General features: G+C 41.6%; 1 protein-coding gene across 1 annotated transcript in view; it reads right to left on the reverse strand.

Moving 5' to 3' along the window:
- Positions 1 to 23,348: 23,348 nt before the first annotated feature.
- LOC123990428 (potassium voltage-gated channel subfamily H member 2-like) overlaps positions 23,349 to 25,506 on the reverse strand; it is a 342,223-nt gene continuing 340,065 nt past the window's right edge. The window contains exon 17 of the mRNA XM_046290973.1: positions 23,349 to 23,684. Within this exon, the coding sequence (XP_046146929.1) occupies positions 23,349 to 23,684 (336 nt within the window). The remainder of the gene's footprint in view (positions 23,685 to 25,506) is intronic.

Consider the following 25,506-nt stretch of genomic DNA (forward strand, 5'->3'; position numbering starts at 1 on the left):
CGAACGTACAATGAGTACATTTGACTCCTTTTACGGGACGGTATGAACCCAACCATTCTAAGCAACACTGGTTGAAACAGATACCCGAAGAAATCATTAGAATGTCTCCGGTGGATACAGTCGTCCTGGCTAGATCATATTTCTTGTGTCGTGTAGTGTGAGGATGCACGTTTTACATTCTAATTGAGGTGCATTATTCATTACATAGACCCAAGGGTTAGACTAGCCTATATACCAGGGGCATGTCTAGGATTTGAAGACATTGGGTGCTTAGCCCAAAGCCAGTAGGGAGTCGGGGGGCATTCTCCCCCTAAAAATAAGAGAAATTGAACAGCATGAATTTGGTACACTTGGAGATGAACATTGAGAGATTAGATATTGTTCAGGTAACTTGCACCTTCCCGCCTGCCACAGCAGACATTGCCAGTACTAAATTACAGTTGCTACTGTGGGCACTTAACCTGTAACTAATCTGATTCAGCATATCAACAGGTGTGCTGTAGAACCCCCATAAAATAAACATGGATATTTTCTATCAAACAGATGCTAGTCAACTATCAAACAGATGCTAGTCAACTATCAAACAGATGCTAGTCGACTATCAAACAGATGCTAGTCAACTATCAAACAGATGCTAGTCAACTATCAAACAGATGCTAGTCAACTATCAAACAGATGCTCGTCGACTATCAAACAGATGCTAGTCAACTATCAAACAGATGCTAGTCAACTATCGAACAGATGCTAGTCAACTATCAAACAGATGCTAGTCAACTATCGAACAGATGCTAGTCAACTATCAAACAGATGCTAGTCGACTATCAAACAGATGCTAGTCAACTATCAAACAGATGCTCGTCAATCAGATATCAAAAGAATGGTAATTTGTCATCATCTAAATACAGGGGAGTGGACACCATTTAATGCTAACTCAAGACAACTGGGTATTCAACAAGAATGTTATGGTTAAAGTAACATACCATTTTTTAATGAACATTGTAGTACAGGTCAGTGTGTAACGGACTTGTGTGTCTCAGGTCTAGAGACACACAAGTCCAGAGAACTGTAGCTACAGATTGTTACACCAGATAATGTGATTTACCCATATTTTTTTGTCAACAGGTGGGTGTCTAACCCAAAGTGCTGCATGTCATGATAACAGAGACCTATCTTGATCAATGAGATGAAGACTTGAAATAAACAAAATGGCGGTGTACACATTGTTGGATTACTTCATTGAGCAAATTTTTTACATTAATTTTAATAACGATGGGTTTTCTAAATTCAAACTGACCCACTGCAACTGGTCACAGACATTTTATGAGACTCATGTTTCTCCGAATCGAGGATGAAGACAGCATTGCTAAGGTTGGTTGAAGATTCTCTGTGCTACACCAAACAGTACCTATCCTGTAACTCCCAGTAATGGATACCAAAAATCTTTGGTTATATCACATTATCCGTAGCTACGAGAACTAGAAATGACTAAAAAGAGAAGAGATTTTTACAATCGACATACAAAAGATCGGCAATTGTAAAACCTCTTCTATTTTTAGTCATAGATATGGCTACCGGTAGTTGTTTAGCTAACTTAGCTAGCTAGGCAAGCTACCTACAGTACCTGTCAAAAGTTTGGACACACCTACTCATTCCAGGGTTTTTCTTTACTTTCACTATTTTCTACATTGTAGAATAATGGTGAAGACATTAAAACTATAAAATAACACATATGGAATCATGTAGTAACCAACAACGCGTTAAACAAATCTAAATATATTTTTTATTTGAGATTCTTCAAAGTTCCCACCCTATGTCTTGCCAACAGCTTTGCACACTCTTGGTATTCTCTCATCCAGCTTCATGAGGTAGTCACCTGTAAAGCATTTCAGTTAACAGGTGTTCCTTGTTAAAAGTTAATTTGTGGAATATCTTTCCTTCTTAATGTGTTTGAGCTAATCAGTGGTGTTGTGACAGGGTAGGTTGGGTATACAGAAGATAGCCCTATTTGGTAAAAGACAAATTCCATATTATGGCAAGAATAGCTCAAGTAAGCAAAGATAAATGACAGTCCATCATTACTTTAAGACATGAAGGTCAACATTTAAAGAACTTTTAACGTTTCTTCAAGTGCAGTCTCAAAAATCATCAAGCGCAGAGTAAGTGAACTGATGATCTCCGCATGTGTGGTTTCCACCGTGAAGCATGGAGGAGGAGGTGTGATGGTGTGGAGGTGCTTTGCTGGTGACACTGTTAGTGATTTACTTAAAGGAACACTTAACCAGTATGGCTATCACAGCATTCTGCACCTATATGCCATCTCATCTTGTTTGCGCTTAGTGGGACTATAATTTGTTTTTCAACAGGACAATGACCCAAAACACACCTCTAGGCTACTACGTATGGGCTATTTTACCAAGAAGGAGAGTGATGGAGTGCTGCATTAGATGACTTGGCCTCCACAATCACCTGACCTCAACCCAATTGAGATGGTATGGGATGAGTTGGGCCGCAGATGAAAGGAAAAGCAACCAAAAAGTGCTCAGCATATGTGGGAACTCCTTCAAGAATGCTGGAAAAGCATTCCAGGTGAAGCTGGTTGAGAGAATGCCAAGAGTGTGCAAAGCTGTCATCAAGGCAAAGGGTGGCTACTTTGAAGAATCTAAAATCTAAAATATATTTTAATTTGTTTAACATCTTTTTGGTTACTACAATGGTTTGGTTTCTACAATGTAGAAAATAGCTAATTAAAGAAAAACCCTTGAATGAGTAGGTGTGTCTAAACTTTTGACTGGTACTGTATATACAGTGCATTTGGAAAGTATTCGGACCCCTTGACTTTTTCCACAATTTGTTAAGCTACAGCCTTATTATCAAATGTATAAATCATGTTTTATAACATGAGATGGACAACCATCTATGCAGCACTTCACTAATCATGCCTTTATGGTAGAGTGGCCAGGGGGAAGCCACTCCTCAGGAAAAGGCACGTGACAGGCCGCTTGGAGTTTGCCAAAAGGCACTTAAAGGACTCTCACACCATTCGAAACAAGATTCTCTGGTCTGATGATACCAAGATTGAACTCTTTGGCCTGAATTCCAAGCGTCACGTCTGGAGGGAACCTGGCACCATCCCTATGGTGACGCATGGTGGTGGAAGCATCATGCTGTGGGGATGTTTATCAGCGGTAGGGACCTGGAGACTAGTCAGGGTTGAGGGAAAGATGAACGGAGCAAAGTACAGAGAGATCCTTGATGAAACTTGCTTTAGAGCGCACAGGACCTCAGACTGAGGGTGAAGGTTCACCTTCCAACACGACAACAACCCTAAGCACACAGCCGAGACATCCCACGACTGTTTTCAGGGCAAGAATTTATTTGAATTAAATTATACAATGTTGCCATCGTGTGGCCAAAAGCTCACCTATCAGTGGTGGTTCCAACTCCCGTTATTAAACTACAATATAATGATATCAAGAAGAACACAGTTAGCAGATTTGGTTGCTTGGACGGTGTGGGAACTTACGTTTTGGGTTTCCCATAGGTCCCGGGAACGAAGCCATAAGTTTCCTAACTGGTCAAACTGAAAGTGTTTTAAACATTCCGAGAACAGAAATGTTGCCTATTCTGGGAACATCCTTTTTTAGGTTGCAGGGAGTTTCTGAAAACAATTTTCTATGACTCTCTGAAAACTTTTATTAATGTTTTGAGAACAGAAATTATGGGTTATTTGAAGGTAATTAAATAACGTTAAGAACCTGTTTCAATACATGTTTTAATGACACTGCTAGCTTACTTAACTGTTTTGAATTTCAACCACAGGACACATGGGATTTAGTTTGCTTCGGCATTAATCATGCAAACACATGTCTTTTCCTTTGTGGCACATCATCAGTGAGATTCTAAACTTAATCTTCTGTTCTCTATCAATGGAATTAGTCCACTGTGCCACCAGGATGGAGCTAGACTGTCATTAAGATCAGGTGTGGCCAATTAGTGGGAGCAATCAACACACCTGAACACACTTATTAACAAGATAGAGGATAGAGAGAATGGAATGTATATGTTTTAAAATAACATTCTTAGAATGTTTTTTTTAATGTTACTGATGTTTTCTTGTGCTATTGGTGGTTCTCAGAATGTTAGCTAGGGGATGATGATGTTGATGATGGAAAATGTAAACTCAAACATTTTAGACACAGTAATAGGATATACACGATTTTAAACCATAACTCCACTTGGTTGTTTATCATTTCAGCCAGTGGCTTTGAAAGTAGTGCTCACGAGGCAAAACGGGTCATGTCCCACGCCATTCCTTTTGTATGATGTTTTGTCCTGCAAATATTTTTATTTAAAAAATCCTGCAATTCGTATGAAATGTTACAAATTATAATTCGCACCAGATGTTACAAATTTGTAAGTGCTTAAAGTGCAACTCCACCTCTTTTCAACATCACTTTAATTTTCTCCAGCACGATACCAGCGTCTACATATGTAAAAAAAAAAAAAAGTGCATTTCTACTTTTGTAGAAAAAAATGTAAAGTAAAAAAGTTCTACCCGATGACAAACACTATGAGATTCTGAGTGACGTGGGGAGCAAGAAAATACCCTCTCTCTGTCTAGAAACTAGTTGCAGATTTAGAAAATCATCGTTTTTTTTTTAGGACCTTTATTCTCTTTTTAACCACATATCATAGAAACACGTCGTTTTCACATATGCAGAGAATGGTAGTGCGCTGGAGATGATGAATATGAGGTTGAAAAGCACTGGTGTGTATTCATGGACGCCAAGGGAATCCAGGCTTTGCAAAAAAAAAATGTACCAAGAAAAAAATATGAATCTTTCGTCTCTCCGTGTTTCATACTTTTCCTTCAATTCGCAAGAAGCTGAATGTATCTCACCAGAGAAAGCATCAGAGCGAGCAAAACAGCACCCCTCTGTAGGTATGTTATGGCCATCTATCTGATGCTGTCTGGTCAAAAATAGTATGACATTGTTGCTGCCCGTAGAATTGAATGCAAGGAAATCCAGCAAGCATTTGGCCTCCCTTGATTAAAACCAGTATAAAATAATAGTCAGTCAGCGTTGAGCTAGACTGAGTGAGCTCAGCTGTGAATGTTTCTGGCTCACCACCCAAAAAAAACCAAGTGTCAACTGAAGCCAGTTTGGATTTGGCTTCAGTCCTATCACATCGCATTGAGAGCAATACGTCATTGACAGAAACAACTTGTTGCATCTCCTTCTGTTTTTGTCCTCTGGTGGCTAGCTAGCTAAAACGGTCCCTTTCCTAAATTAGCCATGGATGGAGATAGGGATTTAGACTTGTGGTTTCACTTAATTCTCCGTACTGGCCAATGATTATAACGGAGATTCTGATCCAACCATTAATTCATACATTGTTGTGCCCCTGGCCTGAGAAGATGGAAGTTAGATGTGTAGCTAGATGTAGAAAGCTAATGTTAACTGGCTAACGTTGCCCATGAAAGGAAGTTAGGCTAGCGAGCAAGCATTGTAGCCAGGTAGCCTAGGACAACAACAGAATAAAAGCGTGGACGAATGACAGAGTTATAAACCATTCGAGGATGGTATACACACACACACACACACACACACACACACACACACACACACACACACACACACACACACACACACACACACACACACACACACACACACACACACACACACACACACACACACACACACACACACACACACACACACACACACACACACACACACACACACACACACACACACACACACACAGAAATCAGGACCATGGACAGCCACATCATATTTAGCTTATTTTGATTGTACTAAATCGTTTTCTAGTTGTCATTGTATTAGACTAAACAGAGATGATTTGATGATGTTACAATGGTGCTGGAATATTGGAAGCAGTTCCTGTTTTCTTCACGACTTGCGATAACTCTCCGTGGTTCTAAATGACTTGTTGTTTAGTGGTTAGAACTAGTTGTAAACATTCACTTGCTTGACCGTGCTGTAGGTCATGTAACTGTTTGCTACATTCAATATGTTTTGTGGACTTCACCAGGCAGATGTTAGTCTCCAGTTTTGTGATGAAACAAAGGTCTGTTTGAATTTATTCTGCCACGGTGTCTTCTCATTGGATCGGCCTTTAGGCCTGTATATCACTGTATCTTCTCATTGGATCGGCCTTTAGGCCTGTATATCACTGTGTCTTCTTATTGGATCGGCCTTTAGGCCTGTATATCACTGTGTCTTCTCATTGGATCGGCCTTTAGGCCTGTATATCACTGTGTCTTCTTATTGGATCGGCCTTTAGGCCTCTATATCACGGTCGCAGGGCATATGAATTAACAGGGTTACAGAACAAACAGCGGAAATGATCACAACACATAGGTTGTAAAAAAGGCCTTTTTTTCCCCTGCCTTGGCTTGGCCTCTCCAGTGATTTTACCCACACACTGCTACAACACTTTTTCCCCTGGCTTGGCCTGGCCTCTCCAGTGATTTGACCCACACACTGCTACAACACTTTTCCCCCTGGCTTGGCTTGGCCTCTCCAGTGATTTGACCCACACACTGCTACAACACTTTTTCCCCTGGCTTGGCTTGGCCCTCCAGTGATTTGACCCACACACTGCTACAACACTTTTTCCCCTGGCTTGGCTTGGCCTCTCCAGTGATTTTACCCACACACTGCTACAACACTTTTTCCCCTGGCTTGGCTTGGCCTCTCCAGTGATTTGACCCACACACTGCTACAACACTTTTTCCCCTGGCTTGGCTTGGCCTCTCCAGTGATTTTACCCACAAACTGCTACAACACTTTTTCCCCTGGCTTGGCTTGGCCTCTCCAGTGATTTTACCCACACACTGCTACAACACTTTTTCCCCTGGCTTGGCTTGGCCTCTCCAGTGATTTTACCCACACACTGCTACAACACTTTTTCCCCTGGCTTGGCCTGGCCTCTCCAGTGATTTGACCCACACACTGCTACAACACTTTTTCCCCTGGCTTGGCTTGGCCTCTCCAGTGATTTGACCCACACACTGCTACAACACTTTTTCCCCTGGCTTGGCCTGGCCTCTCCAGTGATTTTACCCACACACTGCTACAACACTTTTTCCCCTGGCTTGGCCTGGCCTCTCCAGTGATTTGACCCACACACTGCTACAACACTTTTCCCCCTGGCTTGGCTTGGCCTCTCCAGTGATTTGACCCACACACTGCTACAACACTTTTTCCCCTGGCTTGGCTTGGCCTCTCCAGTGATTTGACCCACACACTGCTACAACACTTTTTCCCTGGCTTGGCTTGGCCTCTCCAGTGATTTGACCCACACACTGCTACAACACTTTTCCCCTGGCTTGGCTGGCCTCTCCAGTGATTTGACCCACACACTGCTACAACACTTTTTCCCTGTCTTGGCTTGGCCTCTCCAGTGATTTGACCCACACACTGCTACAACACTTTTCCCCTGGCTTGGCTTGGCCTCTCCAGTGATTTGACCCACACACTGCTACAACACTTTTCCCCCTGGCTTGGCTTGGCCTCTCCAGTGATTTGACCCACACACTGCTACAACACTTTTTCCCCTGGCTTGGCTTGGCCTCTCCAGTGATTTGACCCACACACTGCTACAACACTTTTTCCCCTGGCTTGGCTTGGCCTCTCCAGTGATTTGACCCACACACTGCTACAACACTTTTTCCCCTGGCTTGGCCTGGCCTCTCCAGTGATTTGACCCACACACTGCTACAACACTTTTTCCCCTGGCTTGGCTTGGCCTCTCCAGTGATTTTACCCACAAACTGCTACAACACTTTTTCCCCTGGCTTGGCTTGGCCTCTCCAGTGATTTGACCCACACACTGCTACAACACTTTTTCCCCTGGCTTGGCCTGGCCTCTCCAGTGATTTGACCCACACACTGCTACAACACTTTTTCCCCTGGCTTGGCCTGGCCTCTCCAGTGATTTGACCCACACACTGCTACAACACTTTTTCCCCTGGCTTGGCTTGGCCTCTCCAGTGATTTTACCCACACACTGCTACAACACTTTTGGCCCCCTGGCTTGGCTTAATCTCCAGTGACACCCACCACTGCTACAACACTTTTTCCCCTGGCTTGGTGGCCTCTCCAGTGATTTTACCCACAACTGCTACAACACTTTTTCCCCTGGCTTGGTGGCCTCTCCAGTGATTTTACCCAACATACAACACTTTTTCCCCTGGCTTGGATTTCTCCAGTGATTTGACCCACACACTGCTACAACACTTTTTCCCCTGGCTTGGCTTGGCCTCTCCATGATTTGACCCACACACTGCTACAACACTTTTTCCCCTGGCTTGGCTTGGCCTCTCCAGTGATTTGACCCACACACTGCTACAACACTTTTTCCCCTGGCTTGGCCTGGCCTCTCCAGTGATTTGACCCACACACTGCTACAACACTTTTCCCTGGCTTGGCTTGGCCTTCCAGTGATTTGACCCACACACTTTTAATAACACTTTTTCCCTGGCTTGGTTTTCCAGTGATTTGACCCTACACTGCTACAACACTTTTTCCCTGGCTTGGCTTGGCCTCTCCAGTGATTTGATACACACTGTTACAACACTTTTTCCCCTGGCTCAGCTTGGCCCTCCAGTGATTTGTACAAACAATCTTTTTCCCCTGGCTTATCTCCAGTGATTTGACCCACACACTGCTACAACACTTTTCCCCGGTTTGTTTTGGCCTCTCCAGTGATTTGACCCACACACTGCTACAACACTTTTTGCTACAACACTTTTCCCTGGCTTGGCCTCTCCAGTGATTTGACCCACACACTGTACAAACTTTTTCCCCTGGCTAGTACACAATCAAGACCTGGTGATGCTTCTATTTTCTAGCTTGCTGTAGTGTCTGATACTTGGCCTCTCCAGTGATTTGACCCACACACTGCTCCAACAAAATGGTTTTCCCCTGGCTTATGGCCTCTCCAGTGATTTGACCCACACACTGCTACAACACTTTTTCCCCTGGCTTGGCATCTTCCAGTGATTTACAGTACTGCTAGCAACACTTTTTCCCTGGCTTCCATTGGCCTCTCCAGTGAACCCACACACTGCTACAACACTTTTCCCCTGGCTTGGCTTGGCCTCTCCAGTGATTTTACCCACACACTGCTACAACACTTTTTCCCCTTTGGCCTCTCCAGTGATTTGACCCACACACTGCTACAACACTTTTTCCCCTGGCTTGGCTTGGCCTCTCCAGTGATTTGACCCACACACTGCTACACTTTTTCCCCTGGCTTGGTGCCTCTCCAGTGATTTGACCCACACACTGCTACAACACTTTTCCCCTGGCTTGGCCTGGCCTCTCCAGTGATTTTACAACACTTTTTGGCCCCTGGCTCCAGTGGCCTGCTACAACACTTTTCCCCTGGCTTGGCCTGGCCTCCAGTGATTTGACCCAGTGAGCACACTGCTACAACACTTTTTCCCTGGCTTGGCCGTTCCAGTGATTTGAAAGATTCTCTCCAGTGATTTGACCCACACACTGCTACTGTTGAAAAGTGGCAGGATTGCCCATAAAGATCCCATTCAATCTCTTTAATTAGTGACAGGCGCCATGTTGCCATTGACCCCTGTCGGTGCAATACAGGTAACCACCAGGTGTCACAATAGACAAATAAAAAGTGATTTCTATACACATATTCCAAATAATAGTTTCCAAACATTTCACACATAATTATTATACATTCATTTTAATATAATTTCAATGACATCGTTTTTGTTTCTATCTAAATGGCTCTGACGTCACCGTTAGAGTTAACATTGATCTGATACCAGTGTTATAGAGGATATCGCTCATCAGAGCCCTTGAAGTCCGTGTAAAACATCTGTCCATGTTATCTACAAAGCTCGAAAAAAACACACATGGTAGACACCCGGTTTGTTTCCAAAGAGGTTTATTGATAGAAACATTTGAAATGTTATATAAAGTCAACTATGTATAACGCTAGTACACAATCAAGACCTGGTGATGCTTCTATTTTCTAGCTTGCTGTAGTGTCTGATACGAATAGGATGATATAGGCTATGCACCCAAATATGGTCCAGACAAAATGGTATTTTTACTTATAGTGTAGTGTTGCCGGAGCTGGCCATAGCTCCGCACATGCATCTTCCATAATGTTACAGTATATAGCAACTTTCAGTGTCCATTTCACCCATAACCCGGAAGTACAGCATACGTTACTCTCTCGTGACCCCGGAAGTATACAGTGTATCACTTTACACAGTGGCAAGCCACACATCTACCCGCTCGTTCCTGTAAAGATTCTCAATGCAGCATGCAAATAAAATGTGCACAATATTAAAGTTGCTTCCATCATCATTATAATCATCAGCATCATTATCGTTATAAATATTATGAACTATTATATTATTCATTATTATCTTTACTCACAGGATTATTTTAAACATTTTGAACAGACTTCATTTTTTTCCTCTACAGTTTTCTGCATTTCAAAGCCAAATAAATGCTCCTTTTCTGCATAGTGCTGGCTATATGAGTGCCAAGAACTGATTCCCCACTACTCAAAATATCTACACGTTTAGGCCCTGTGCCCAATGATGCAGCATTATATTTATATAGTATATTATAAAGTTGAAAAGAGCTGAAAAGTGCTTGGCCCAAATGTGAGAGGTGCAAGAGGTGTGTGTGTGTAACAGTGGTGTGTGTGTGTAGGTGAAGGTTTCAAAATGTGAGACCCTAAGCCACCATGACACATCCTCGTTAGCAGATTTCACTGGGAGGGATTGCATTTCCTTGTTTGAGCTGTCTATTACCACATTGGATACAGTACAGTATTTTATATCTATGTTTTAAGATAGATTACTTAGTCCCCTAGTACCTAAACCCAAACACTCAGTCAGTCCACATTAGGATGATGATTTTGCAGAGTATGTCAATAAAACGGGATTAGCAAATGGTGGAGTGGCTCTACTGTATGACATCACATGGTGGAGTGGCTCTACTGTATGACATCACATGGTGGAGTGGCTCTACTGTATGACATCACATGGTGGACATCACATGGTGGCTCTACTGTATGACATCACATGGTGGAGTGGCTCTACTGTATGACATCACATGGTGGAGTGGCTCTACTGTATGACATCACATGGTGGAGTGGCTCTACTGTATGACATCACATGGTGGAGTGGCTCTACTGTATGACATCACATGGTGGAGTGGCTCTACTGTATGACATCACATGGTGGAGTGGCTCTACTGTATGACATCACATGGTGGAGTGGCTCTACTGTATGACATCACATGGTGGGGTGGCTCTACTGTATGACATCACATGGTGGAGTGGCTCTACTGTATGACATCACATGGTGGAGTGGCTCTACTGTATGACATCACATGGTGGGGTGGCTCTACTGTATGACATCACATGGTGGAGTGGCTCTACTGAATGACATCACATGGTGGAGTGGCTCTACTGTATGACATCACATGGTGGATAGCTTGGCTCTTCTGTATGACATCACATGGTGGAGTGGCTCTACTGTATGACATCACATGGTGGGGTGGCTCTACTGTATGACATCACATGGTGGGGTGGCTGTACTGTATGACATCAAATGGTGGAGTGGCTCTACTGTATGACATCACATGGTGGATAGCTTGGCTCTTCTGTATGACATCACATGGTGGGGTGGCTCTTCTGTATGACATCACATGGTGGATAGCTTGGCTCTTCTGTATGACATCACATGGTGGATAGCTTGGCTCTACTGTATGACATCACATGGTGGAGTGGCTCTACTGTATGACATCACATGGTGGATAGCTTGGCTCTTCTGTATGACATCACATGGTGGATAGCTTGGCTCTTCTGTATGACATCACATGGTGGAGTGGCTCTACTGTATGACATCACATGGTGGAGTGGCTCTACTGAATGACATCACATGGTGGAGTGGCTCTACTGTATGACATCACATGGTGGATAGCTTGGCTCTTCTGTATGACATCACATGGTGGAGTGGCTCTACTGTATGACATCACATGGTGGGGTGGCTCTACTGTATGACATCACATGGTGGAGTGGCTCTAATGTATGACATCACATGGTGGAGTGGCTCTACTGTATGACATCACATGGTGGAGTGGCTCTACTGTATGACATCACATGGTGGAGTGGCTCTACTGTATGACATCACATGGTGGAGTGGCTCTACTGTATGACATCACATGGTGGAGTGGCTCTACTGTATGACATCACATGGTGGAGTGGCTCTACTGTATGACATCACATGGTGGAGTGGCTCTAATGTATGACATCACATGGTGGAGTGGCTTGGCTGTAAAACTGTACAAAGCAGACTTTTCCTTTAAGAAATGGTTGATGTTGTGCTCCAGGAGGGTTTGATGCAGTTTTTGGGCTGTTGTTGTGTCGCTGTTACATCACTTTTTATACATTTGTAAAGCTACTTTGGGTCCTTGAAAAGCTCTATATTAAATACCATGTGTTATTATGATGGTTCTTATTACTAGTAACCCTTAAATATGTTCAATGCAGAGATGGAACAGAATACAGTGATGGAACAGAATACAGTGATGGAACAGAATACAGTGATGGAACAGAACACAGTGATGGAACAGAATACAGTGATGGAACAGAATACAGTGATGGAACAGAATACAGTGAAGGAACAGAATACAGTGATGGAACAGAACACAGTGATGGAACAGAACACAGTGATGGAACAGAATACAGTGATGAAACAGAATACAGTGAAGGAACAGAATACAGTGATGGAACAGAACACAGTGATGGAACAGAACACAGTGATGGAACAGAACACAGTGATGGAACAGAATACAGTGATGGAACAGAATACAGTGATGAAACAGAATACAGTGATGGAACAGAATACAGTGATGGGACAGAATACAGAGATGAAACAGAATACAGTGATGAAACAGAATACAGTGAAGGAACAGAATACAGTGATGGAACAGAATACAGTGATGAAACAGAATACAGTGATGGAACAGAATACAGTGATGGAACAGAATACAGTGATGGAACAGAATGCAGAGATGAAACAGAACACAGTGATGGAACAGAATACAGTGATGGAACAGAATACAGAGATGGAACAGAATACAGAGATGGAACAGAATACAGTGATGGAACAGAACACAGTGATGGAACAGAATACAGTGATGGAACAGAATACAGTGATGGAACAGAATACAGTGATGGAACAGAATACAGTGATGGAACAGAATACAGAGATGAAACAGAATACAGTGATGAAACAGAATACAGTGAAGGAACAGAATACAGTGATGAAACAGAATACAGTGATGGAACAGAATACAGTGATGGAACAGAATACAGTGATGGAACAGAATGCAGAGATGAAACAGAACACAGTGATGGAACAGAATACAGTGATGGAACAGAATACAGAGATGGAACAGAATACAGAGATGGAACAGAATACAGTGATGGAACAGAACACAGAGATGGAACAGAATACAGAGATGGAACAGAATACAGTGATGGAACAGAATACAGTGATGGAACAGAATACAGTGATGGAACAGAACACAGTGATGGAACAGAACACAGAGATGGAACAGAATACAGTGATGGAACAGAATACAGTGATGGAACAGAACACAGTGATGGAACAGAACACAGTGATGGAACAGAATACAGTGATGGAACAGAACACAGTGATGGAACAGAACACAGTGATGGAACAGAACACAGTGAAGGAACAGAATACAGTGATGGAACAGAATACAGTGATGGAACAGAATACAGTGATGGAACAGAACACAGTGATGGAACAGAATACAGTGATGGAACAGAACACATAGATGGAACAGAATACAGAGATGGAACAGAATACAGTGATGGAACAGAATACAGTGATGGAACAGAATACAGTGATGGAACAGAATACAGTGATGGAACAGAACACAGAGATGGAACAGAATACAGTGATGGAACAGAATACAGTGATGGAACAGAACACAGTGATGGAACAGAACACAGTGAACAGAATACAGTGATGAAACAGTGATGGAACAGAATACAGTGATGGAACAGAATACAGTGATGGAACAGAACACAGAGATGGAACAGAATACAGTGAAGGAACAGAATACAGTGAAGGAACAGAATACAGTGATGGAACAGAACACAGTGATGGAACAGAATACAGTGATGGAACAGAACACAGTGATGGAACAGAATACAGTGATGGAACAGAACACAGAGATGGAACAGAATACAGAGATGGAACAGAACACAGTGATGGAACAGAATACAGTGATGGAACAGAACACAGTGATGGAACAGAACACAGTGATGGAACAGAACACAGTGAAGGAACAGAATACAGTGATGGAACAGAATACAGTGATGGAACAGAATACAGTGATGGAACAGAACACAGTGATGGAACAGAACACAGAGATGGAACAGAATACAGTGAAGGAACAGAATACAGTGAAGGAACAGAATACAGTGATGGAACAGAATACAGTGATGGAACAGAATACAGTGATGGAACAGAACAGTGATGGAACAGTGATGGAACAGAACACAGTGATGGAACAGAATACAGTGATGGAACAGAATACAGTGATGGAACAGAATACAGTGATGGAACAGAACACAGTGATGGAACAGAATGGAACAGAAGTGATGGAACAGAATACAGTGATGGAACAGAACACAGTGATGGAACAGAATACAGTGATGGAACAGAACACAGTGATGGAACAGAATACAGTGATGGAACAGAACACAGTGATGGAACAGAACACAGTGATGGAACAGAATACAGTGATGGAACAGAATACAGTGATGGAACAGAATACAGTGATGGAACAGAATACAGTGATGGAACAGAATACAGTGATGGAACAGAACACAGTGATGGAACAGAATACAGTGATGGAACAGAATACAGAGATGGAACAGAATACAGTGATGGAACAGAATACAGTGATGGAACAGAATGGAACAGAATACAGTGATGGAACAGAATACAGTGATGGAACAGAACACAGAGATGGAACAGAATACAGAGATGGAACAGAATACAGTGATGGAACAGAATACAGTGATGGAACAGAACACAGTGATGGAACAGAACACAGTGATGGAACAGAATACAGTGATGGAACAGAATACAGTGATGGAACAGAATACAGATGGAACAGAATACAGTGATGGAACAGAACACAGTGATGGAACAGAATACAGTGATGGAACAGAATACAGTGATGGAACAGAATACAGTGATGGAACAGAATACAGTGATGGAACAGAATACAGTGATGGAACAGAATACAGAGATGGAACAGAATACAGTGATGGAACAGAATAGAGTGATGGAACAGAATACAGTGATGGAACAGAATACAGTGATGGAACAGAACACAGTGATGGAACAGAATACAGTGATGGAACAGAATACAGTGATGGAACAGAATACAGTGATGGAACAGAATAGAAGCTCAGTTAAAAAGAGGTCTCTCTTGGTTTGGTATCCACTCTGCTTTGAACTTCAGGCAGCTCAAATGGCCTCTGTTTCCATTTCCATTCAATTCAAGGCAAAATACAGTATTTGCATCCCTTCTGTTGCTTTGGTTCAACACTAAAGTGTGGCATGACAAAGCATCACTCACACAGGTTTTGCTGACGTTTGTACATGTAAAGACATGACTAACAGTGATTGACAGTGAACATTGGGCCTTATGCTGTGTGTGTGTGTGTTTGTGTGTGCCTGCGTGCCTTAGCTTACACCTGACACATTTCTGTGTCTTAGTGATTCACTTTTTCTAACTAAATATAGATAGTAATTTACCCTTAATTTCTCATCACTTCAGTTGGAGGTGCAACTCTTGATAAAAACAGTGTTTTGCCGCCTCACCTGCTTCTACTCGTCCCTGCCTACCGATACAATGTGTTGGCACCATGGATGATAAACACTACTCACCAGTTTGACCCTGACTGTTTAAATGGTACTCTGGGAGCTGATATCACATACTCCACACCCCTGCTCAGATCTGAACAAAATATTAGTTTACTGGACACTAACAATGGAGCTCACATCTCTGATCATGTTTGATGAAGAGCAAATAACAATAATAATATTAATGATAATAATAATAACAAAGATAATGATATTATTATTAATAATAATATTAATAATAATATTAATAATAATATTAATAATAATTATTATTATTATAATAACAAAGATAATGATAATAATGATAATGATATTAATGATAATAATAATATTAAAGATAATGATATTATTATTAATAATAATATTAATAATAATGATTATAATAACAAAGATAATGATAATAATGATAATGATATTAATGATAATAATAATATTAATATTAATAATACTAATACTAATAATGACAATAATAATAATGATAATGATAATGGCAATACTGATAATAATTCTGATGACAATAATAACAACGATAATGATAACAATAACGACAATGACAATTATGATAATGATAATGACAATGGGAAAATTATAATTATAATGAAATAATGATAATGGTAAAGATCATAATAATGCTAATATTAATAATAATGATATTCATAATAATAACAATAATATCAATACTAATAATGATAACAATAATAATGATAATAATAACAATACTACTAATAATAATGATAATAATATTGCTAATATTTATAATAATAATGGTATTAATAATAATATCAATGATGATAATAATAATGATAATAATAATAAAAGTGATGATAATAATAATGATAATAATAATAATAACAATAATACTGGTATTTATAATGATAATAATAATAATAATGACAACAAAAATACCGCTAATAATAATATTAATAATAATAATGGTAATAATGATCACAATAATGATAATAACACTAATGATAATGATAATAATAATGATAATATCAATGATAATAATAATATTAAAAAGAATAATGCTAATAATGATCATAATAATGATAATCATATTAATAATAATAATAATAAAGTGCAACTCCCATCAAGCAGTCACATTACTCAAGAAACATCTGTAACAGTTGTTCTGTCATAAAATGTGTTAAAACAGAGAAAACATGGAGAGAGGTACCAGGTCACATTTACAGTACACAAAAATCTTCTTCCATTCTCTCCATCAAATAAGCTTCATCTTCTTTTTTTGCAAAACAATCAAATCATATTTGGTCAAATCTATAAAGAAAATAAAACTCCTTAAACACCAATAAATAAATGATAAGCTCAGACCAGCAAGCAGTTAAATACAATTTTCACGTTCCCTGCGTATCACTGGCCGCTTTGTGTCATCGACCACCATGTGCAGACATTCCCAGAGAAAGAACAGGAGGGGGGGAAGGTTAGACAGGATGGTCACCCCTGTAGTAAGTAGTACAGTAGCATGGAATTAGACAGGATGGTCACCCCTGTAGTAGTACAGTAGCATGGAATTAGACAGGATGGTCACACCTGTAGTAGTACAGTAGCATGGAATTAGACAGGATGGTCACCCCTGTAGTAGTACAGTAGCATGGAATTAGACAGGATGGTCACCCCTGTAGTAAGTAGTACAGTAGCATGGAATTAGACAGGATGGTCACCCCTGTAGTAAGTAGTACAGTAGCATGGAATTAGACAGGATGGTCACCCCTGTAGTAGTACAGTAGCATGGAATTAGACAGGATGGTCACCCCTGTAGTAAGTAGTACAGTAGCATGGAATTAGACAGGATGGTCACCCCTGTAGTAGTACAGTAGCATGGAATTAGACAGGATGGTCACCCCTGTAGTAGTACAGTAGCATGGAAATAGACAGGATGGTCACCCCTGTAGTAGTACAGTAGCATGGAATTAGACAGGATGGTCACCCCTGTAGTAGTACAGTAGCATGGAATTAGACAGGATGGTCACCCCTGTAGTAAGTAGTACAGTAGAATGGAATTAGACAGGGTGGTCACCCCTGTAGTAGTACAGTAGCATGGAATTAGACAGGATGGTCACCCCTGTAGTAAGTAGTACAGTAGCATGGAATTAGACAGGATGGTCACCCCTGTAGTAAGTAGTACAGTAGCATGGAATTAGACAGGATGGTCACCCCTGTAGTAAGTAGTACAGTAGCATGGAATTAGACAGGATGGTCACCCCTGTAGTAAGTAGTACAGTAGCATGGAATTAGACAGGATGGTCACCCCTGTAGTAGTACAGTAGCATGGAATTAGACAGGATGGTCACCCCAGTAGTAGTACAGTAGCATGGAATTAGACAGGATGGTCACCCCTGTAGTAAGTAGTACAGTAGCATGGAATTAAACAGGATGGTCACCCCTGTAGTAAGTAGTACAGTAGAATGGAATTAGACAGGATGGTCACCCCTGTAGTAGTACAGTAGCATGGAATTAGACAGGATGGTCACCCCTGTAGTAAGTAGTGCAGAAGCATGGAATTAGACAGGATGGTCACCCCTGTAGTAAGTAGTGCAGAAGCATGGGGGATGATGGAGTTTCTAGATAATCATGTGTGTGTAGTGTGTTCTCTCCTGGGACTGTGCATTGCTGTGTATTCAGATCCATAGATGGGCAAAGGTACCCTCTTTGAAAAAAAGGTTCCAAAAGGGTTCTTTGGCTGTCCCCGTTGGAGAACCCTTTTTGGTTCCAGGTAGAACCATTTTGGGTTCCAGGAAGAACTATTTTTGGTTCCAGGTAGAACTCTTTCTGGTTCCATGTCAATGGTTCTATGTGGAACTCAAAAGGGTTATACCAGAAACCAAAAAATGTTCTTCAAAGGGTTCTCCTATGGGAGAAGATGTAGAACCTTTTTAGGTTCTAGATATAATTTTTTTGAGTGTAGGGCATTTCTTCTTCCAACGGTAGAAGGGGAAACTAAACCATGCTTTGTGAACTACAGACAAAACTAGGCCAGAAAGCATTGGAATCGAACTGATATTATCAACAAACATATAGGATTAATACAACTCTCTCTCTCCTCTCTAGTCAGTGATTAATACAACTCTCTCTCCTCTCTAGTCAGTGATTAATATAACTCTCTCTCCTCTCTAGTCAGTGATTAATACAACTCTCTCCTCTCTAGTCAGTGATTAATACAACTCTCTCTCCTCTCCAGTCAGTGATTAATACAACTCTCTCTCCTCTCTAGTCAGTGATTAATACAACTCTCTCTCCTCTCTAGTCAGTGATTAATACAACTCTCTCCTCTCTAGTCAGTGATTAATACAACTCTCTCTCCTCTCTAGTCAGTGATTAATACAACTCTCTCTCCTCTCTAGTCAGTGATTAATACAACTCTCTCTCCTCTCTAGTCAGTGATTAATACAACTCTCTCCTCTCCAGTCAGTGATTAATACAACTCTCTCCTCTCCTCTAGTCAGTGATTAATACAACTCTCTCTCCTCTCTAGTCAGTGATTAATACAACTCTCTCTCCTCTCTAGTCAGTGATTAATACAACTCTCTCCTCTCTAGTCAGTGATTAATACAACTCTCTCTCCTCTCCAGTCAGTGATTAATACAACTCTCTCTCCTCTCTAGTCAGTGATTAATACAACTCTCTCTCTCCTCTAGTCAGTGATTAATACAACTCTCTCCTCTCTAGTCAGTGATTAATATAACTCTCTCCTCTCCAGTCAGTGATTAATACAACTCTCTCCTCTCTAGTCAGTGATTAATATAACTCTCTCCTCTCCAGTCAGTGATTAATACAACTCTCTCTCCTCTCTAGTCAGTGATTAATATAACTCTCTCCTCTCTAGTCAGTGATTAATACAACTCTCTCCTCTCTAGTCAGTGATTAATATAACTCTCTCCTCTCTAGTCAGTGATTAATACAACTCTCTCCTCTCCTCTAGTCAGTGATTAATACAACTCTCTCTCCTCTCTAGTCAGTGATTAATACAACTCTCTCTCCTCTCTAGTCAGTGATTAATACAACTCTCTCTCTCCTCTCTAGTCAGTGATTAATACAACTCTCTCTCCTCTCTAGTCAGTGATTAATACAACTCTCTCCTCTCCTCTAGTCAATGATTAATACAACTCTCTCTCCTCTCCTCTCTAGTCAGTGATTAATACAACTCTCTCTCCTTTCTAGTCAGTGATTAATATAACTCTCTCTCTCCTCTCTAGTCAGTGATTAATACAACTCTCTCTCCTCTCTAGTCAGTGATTAATACAACTCTCTCCTCTCTAGTAAGTGATTAATAAAACACTCTCTCCCCTAGTCAGTGTCTGCATATTGAACTGTACAGAGACTCCCACACTCTCTAACAATTTGTACAAGGTGATGACAGGGATCTGATATGTTCATCAAATAATGGCTTTTAAACCCTCCCTCCAACCCCTCCCCCGAGGTGCAAACAATCTGGTGTGCTCTTAGGGCCTTGGCTCCGCCTCTGGGAGTACAGACCTTAGGGTAAAGGGGACAATGACGGGACAGGACAGGACACCAAAGTTGTCTGCTAGGCCAGCTAAAACTACAGTCCACCAACCAACCAAGCATTTTTCAGAAGCTCCACGGACATGTTAGATAAAATACAGAATTGCAACTTGTATAATTATTATTGTTTTTGTCTTATTCATTATGCCAATCCACTAATGGATACTAGTGCTGAGAGATTAAGCGAAATGTCTGTTATTTTTTGTTTTTTTCATGACTAATTGACCCACATCAGTTAAATGACTTGAATTCCATTTCCTTATTTCTGTGAGCTCAATGCGCACATTGTAGTTTCTCTACAGCTAAATCAGATCCGGACTGAACTGTGCGATGTAGTAGGGAGTTGTAGTTTCTCTACAGCTAAATCAGATCCAGACTGAACTGTGCGATGTAGTAGGGAGTTGTACAGTGCCTTGCGAAAGTATTCGGCCCCCTTGAACTTTGCAACCTTTTGCCACATTTCAGGCTTCAAACATAAAGATATAAAACTGTATTTTTTTGTGAAGAATCAACAACAAGTGGGACACAATCATGAAGTGGACGACATTTATTGGATATTTCAAACTTTTTTAACAAATCAAAAACTGAAAAATTGGGCGTGCAAAATTATTCAGCCCCCTTAAGTTAATACTTTGTAGCGCCACCTTTTGCTGCGATTACAGCTGTAAGTCGCTTGGGGTATGTCTCTATCAGTTTTGCACATCGAGAGACTGAATTTTTTTCCCATTCCTCCTTGCAAAACAGCTCGAGCTCAGTGAGGTTGGATGGAGAGCATTTGTGAACAACAGTTTTCAGTTCTTTCCACAGATTCTCGATTGGATTCAGGTCTGGACTTTGACTTGGCCATTCTAACACCTGGATATGTTTATTTTTGAACCATTCCATTGTAGATTTTGCTTTATGTTTTGGATCATTGTCTTGTTGGAAGACAAATCTCCGTCCCAGTCTCAGGTCTTTTGCAGACTCCATCAGGTTCTCTTCCAGAATGGTCCTGTATTTGGCTCCATCCAACTTCCCATCAATTTTAACCATCTTCCCTGTCCCTGCTGAAGAAAAGCAGGCCCAAACCAGGATGCTGCCACCACCATGTTTGACAGTGGGGATGGTGTGTTCAGGGTGATGAGCTGTGTTGCTTTTACGCCAAACATAACGTTTTGCATTGTTGCCAAAAAGTTCAATTTTGGTTTCATCTGACCAGAGCACCTTCTTCCACATGTTTGGTGTGTCTCCCAGGTGGCTTGTGGCAAACTTTAAACGACACTTTTTATGGATATCTTTAAGAAATGTCTTTCTTCTTGCCACTCTTCCATAAAGGCCAGATTTGTGCAATATACGACTAATTGTTTTCCTATGGACAGAGTCTCCCACCTCAGCTGTAGATCTCTGCAGTTCATCCAGAGTGATCATGGTACTCTTGGCTGCATCTCTGATCAGTCTTCTCCTTGTATGAGCTGAAAGTTTAGAGGGACGGCCAGGTCTTGGTAGATTTGCAGTGGTCTGATACTCCTTCCATTTCAATATTATCGCTTGCACTGTGCTCCTTGGGATGTTTAAAGCTTGGGAAATCTTTTTGTATACAAATCCGGCTTTAAACTTCTTCACAACAGTATCTCGGACCTGCCTGGGGTGTTCCTTGTTCTTCATTATGCTCTCTGCGCTTTTAACTGACCTCTGAGACTATCACAGTGCAGGTGCATTTATATGGAGACTTGATTACACACAGGTGGATTGTATTTATCATCATTAGTCATTTAGGTCAACATTGGATCATTCAGAGATCCTCACTGAACTTCTGGAGAGAGTTTGCTGCACTGAAAGTAAAGGGGCTGAATAATTCTGCACGCCCAATTTTTCAGTTTTTGATTTGTTAAAAAAGTTTGAAATATCCAATAAATGTCGTTCCACTTCATGATTGTGTCCCACTTGTTGTTGATTCTTCACAAAAAATACAGTTTTATATCTTTATGTTTTAAGCCTGAAATGTGGCAAAAGGTCGCAAAGTTCAAGGGGGCCGAATATTTTCGCAAGGCACTGTAGTTTCTAACAGGCCAATATTCAACATAGTTTAGCGCAGAAAACATGGTAAACACACCATGGAGAAGGATATCTCTACCTGAAAATACATGATCTAAGTGATTGATAGTTGGTATTCAGCAGTCATAAAACGATGCCTTATTTACTTTGAAGAACTCCTCAAATAGTGATAGTAGTAGTCGTGTAGTAGTAGTGATAGTCAGACAGCAGCTCCACAAAGATGAGATGATGACTTGGAATGAAATAGTAAAGTCATCAAATTAAAACTAATGTAATATACACAACAACTAAAATATTTTATGAAAGTAAAGTAATGTGAATAAATTATGGTTAATAAGTGATATTTAAAAATGAGGAAATCGTTGATTAATTTTTAATAATCGAACCGAAATGAAACCGACCTTGCTCTCAGGGCTCCTGGATAGAGCAGTACAGGGATGTTCTGAACAGAACCGGTCATGTGTTCTGTAGTTATTTCTCCAGGTCAGAGTGGAGTTCAGGAGGATCTTGCTCCCCTCTCTCTTCCAGCCTGTGGGTTTGGTAACCTTGTGGTAACCTTGTGGTAACTTTAGGAACCGGGGTAGGGAGCCCTGAAAGGTAGAGACATCCCCCCTCTCCCAACAAGGTTTCTCCCCAGGTCAGAGGTTAGTCAGAGGTGAGGCTCACTCAGAGCCTGTAGGTGAGGTTCCAGAGGTCCCAGAGGTCCCCCCCGTGAGAGAAGGGAAAACAGAGATACCACTCTTCTCCCTCTTCTCCATCTCTGTCCATTTTCTCCTCCCTCCCCTGCTCATTAGCTCCCCCTGGGGTCAGAGCTGTGCCTTTTCGGTGTCTGTGAGTCCAGGTGCATTTGTGGCTGAGGCAGAGAGAGCCTCCGTTGGGCATCAGGGTCCAGCCCACTCGCCCCTGCAATTGCCCCCAACTCTGCCACTGACCCTGTCACTGAACCTGCCCCCACCCCTGACCCCAACCTTTCCTCAACCCCTAGGTCTAGCTCCAGGCTGCCCAGTCCAGAGGGGGCTCGTCGTGTCTCAGTTGGGCTGACCAGAGGCCAGTCTTCGGGGTGTAGCTCAGCAGGGCTGCGGACAGCCCGCAGGGCTGTGGACTTGCCGGGGTACTCCTCAAAGCCCTGGAGGATAGACGCAGCAAGGAGGGATTTAGTGAAGACTGTATGGAGAGTGTGTGTGGGTGTGTGCGCACGTCTACATCCGTGTGTATGAGTGCATGTTCAGGCATTTTGTGCATCTACAGGTGTATCTGCATGTACGTGTCTATCCAGACTGGTCTCAATGACTAGACGTAACATAGTAAACAAAAATCCAGGACATTCAAATTAGTATGATATTTTATGTTTGGCATGGTTACATAAGATAGAAGGTTACTTGAGGTGGTTGGTCGGGATTGGATGGGTGGCCGTGTAACGTGAATGTCTAGCAACCCAAAGGTGAAGTGTTTGAATCTCATCACGGACAACTTTAGCATTTTAGCTACTTCACAACCACTTAGCATGATAGCTAACCCTTCCCCAAACCCTAACCCTAACCTTAACTCATTTAGCTAACCCTTCCCCTAACCCTAACCTTAACTCTTTAAGCTAACCCTTCCCCTAACCTTAACCCTTTTAGCTATCCCTTCCCCTAACCCTAACCTTAACTCATTTAGCTAACCCTTCCCCTAACCCTAACCTTAACTCATTTAGCTAATCCTTCCCCTAACCCTAACCATAACTCATTTAGCTAACCCTTCCCCTAACCCTAACCTTAACTCATTTAGCTACTCCTTCCCCTAACCCTAACCTTAACCTTAACTCATTTAGCTAACCCTTCCCCTAACCCTAACCATAACTCATTTAGCTAACCCATCCCTAACCCTAACCATAACTCTTTAAGCTAACCCTTCCCTAACCCTAACCATAACTAATTTAGCTAACCCTTCCCCTAACCCTAACCTTAACTCTTTAAGCTAACCCTTATCCTAACCTTAACCCTAACTCATTTAGCTAACCCTTCCCCTAACCCTAACCATAACTCATTTAGCTAACCCTTCCCCTAACCCTAACCTTAACCTTAACTCATTTAGCTAACCCTTCCCCTAACCCTAACCATAACTCATTTAGCTAACCCTTCCCCTAACCCTAACCATAACTCTTTAAGCTAACCCTTCCCCTAACCCTAACCATAACTAATTTAGCTAACCCTTCCCCTAACCTTAACCCTTTTAGCTATCCCTTCCCCTAACCCTAACCTTAACTCATTTAGCTAACCCTTCCCCTAACCCTAACCTTAACTCATTTAGCTAACCCTTCCCCTAACCCTAACCTTAACTCATTTAGCTAACCCTTCCCCTAACCTTAACCCTTTTAGCTATCCCTTCCCCTAACCCTAACCATAACTCATTTAGCTAACCCTTCCCTAACCCTAACCATAACTCATTTAGCTAACCCTTCCCCTAACCCTAACCATAACTCATTTAGCTAACCCTTCCCCTAACCCTAACCTTAACCTTAACTCATTAAGCTAACCCTTATCCTAACCCTAACCATAACTCATTTAGCTAACCCTTCCCCTAACCCTAACCATAACTCATTTAAGCTAACCCTTCCCCTAACCCTAACCATAACTAATTTAGCTAACCCTTCCCCTAACCTTAACCCTTTTAGCTATCCCTTCCCTAACCCTAACCTTAACTCATTTAGCTAACCCTTCCCCTAACCCTAACCTAACTCATTTATAACTTCATAACTCATTTAGCTAACCCTTCCCCTAACCCTAACCATAACTCATTTAGCTACTCCTTCCCCTAACCCTAACCTTAACCTTAACTCATTTAGCTAACCCTTCCCCTAACCCTAACCATAACTCATTTAGCTAACCCGTCCCCTAACCCTAACCATAACTCTTTAAGCTAACCCTTCCCCTAACCCTAACCATAACTAATTTAGCTAACCCTTC

Source organism: Oncorhynchus gorbuscha, linkage group LG12, assembly GCF_021184085.1.
Source record: "Oncorhynchus gorbuscha isolate QuinsamMale2020 ecotype Even-year linkage group LG12, OgorEven_v1.0, whole genome shotgun sequence".
NCBI lineage: Eukaryota > Metazoa > Chordata > Actinopteri > Salmoniformes > Salmonidae > Oncorhynchus > Oncorhynchus gorbuscha.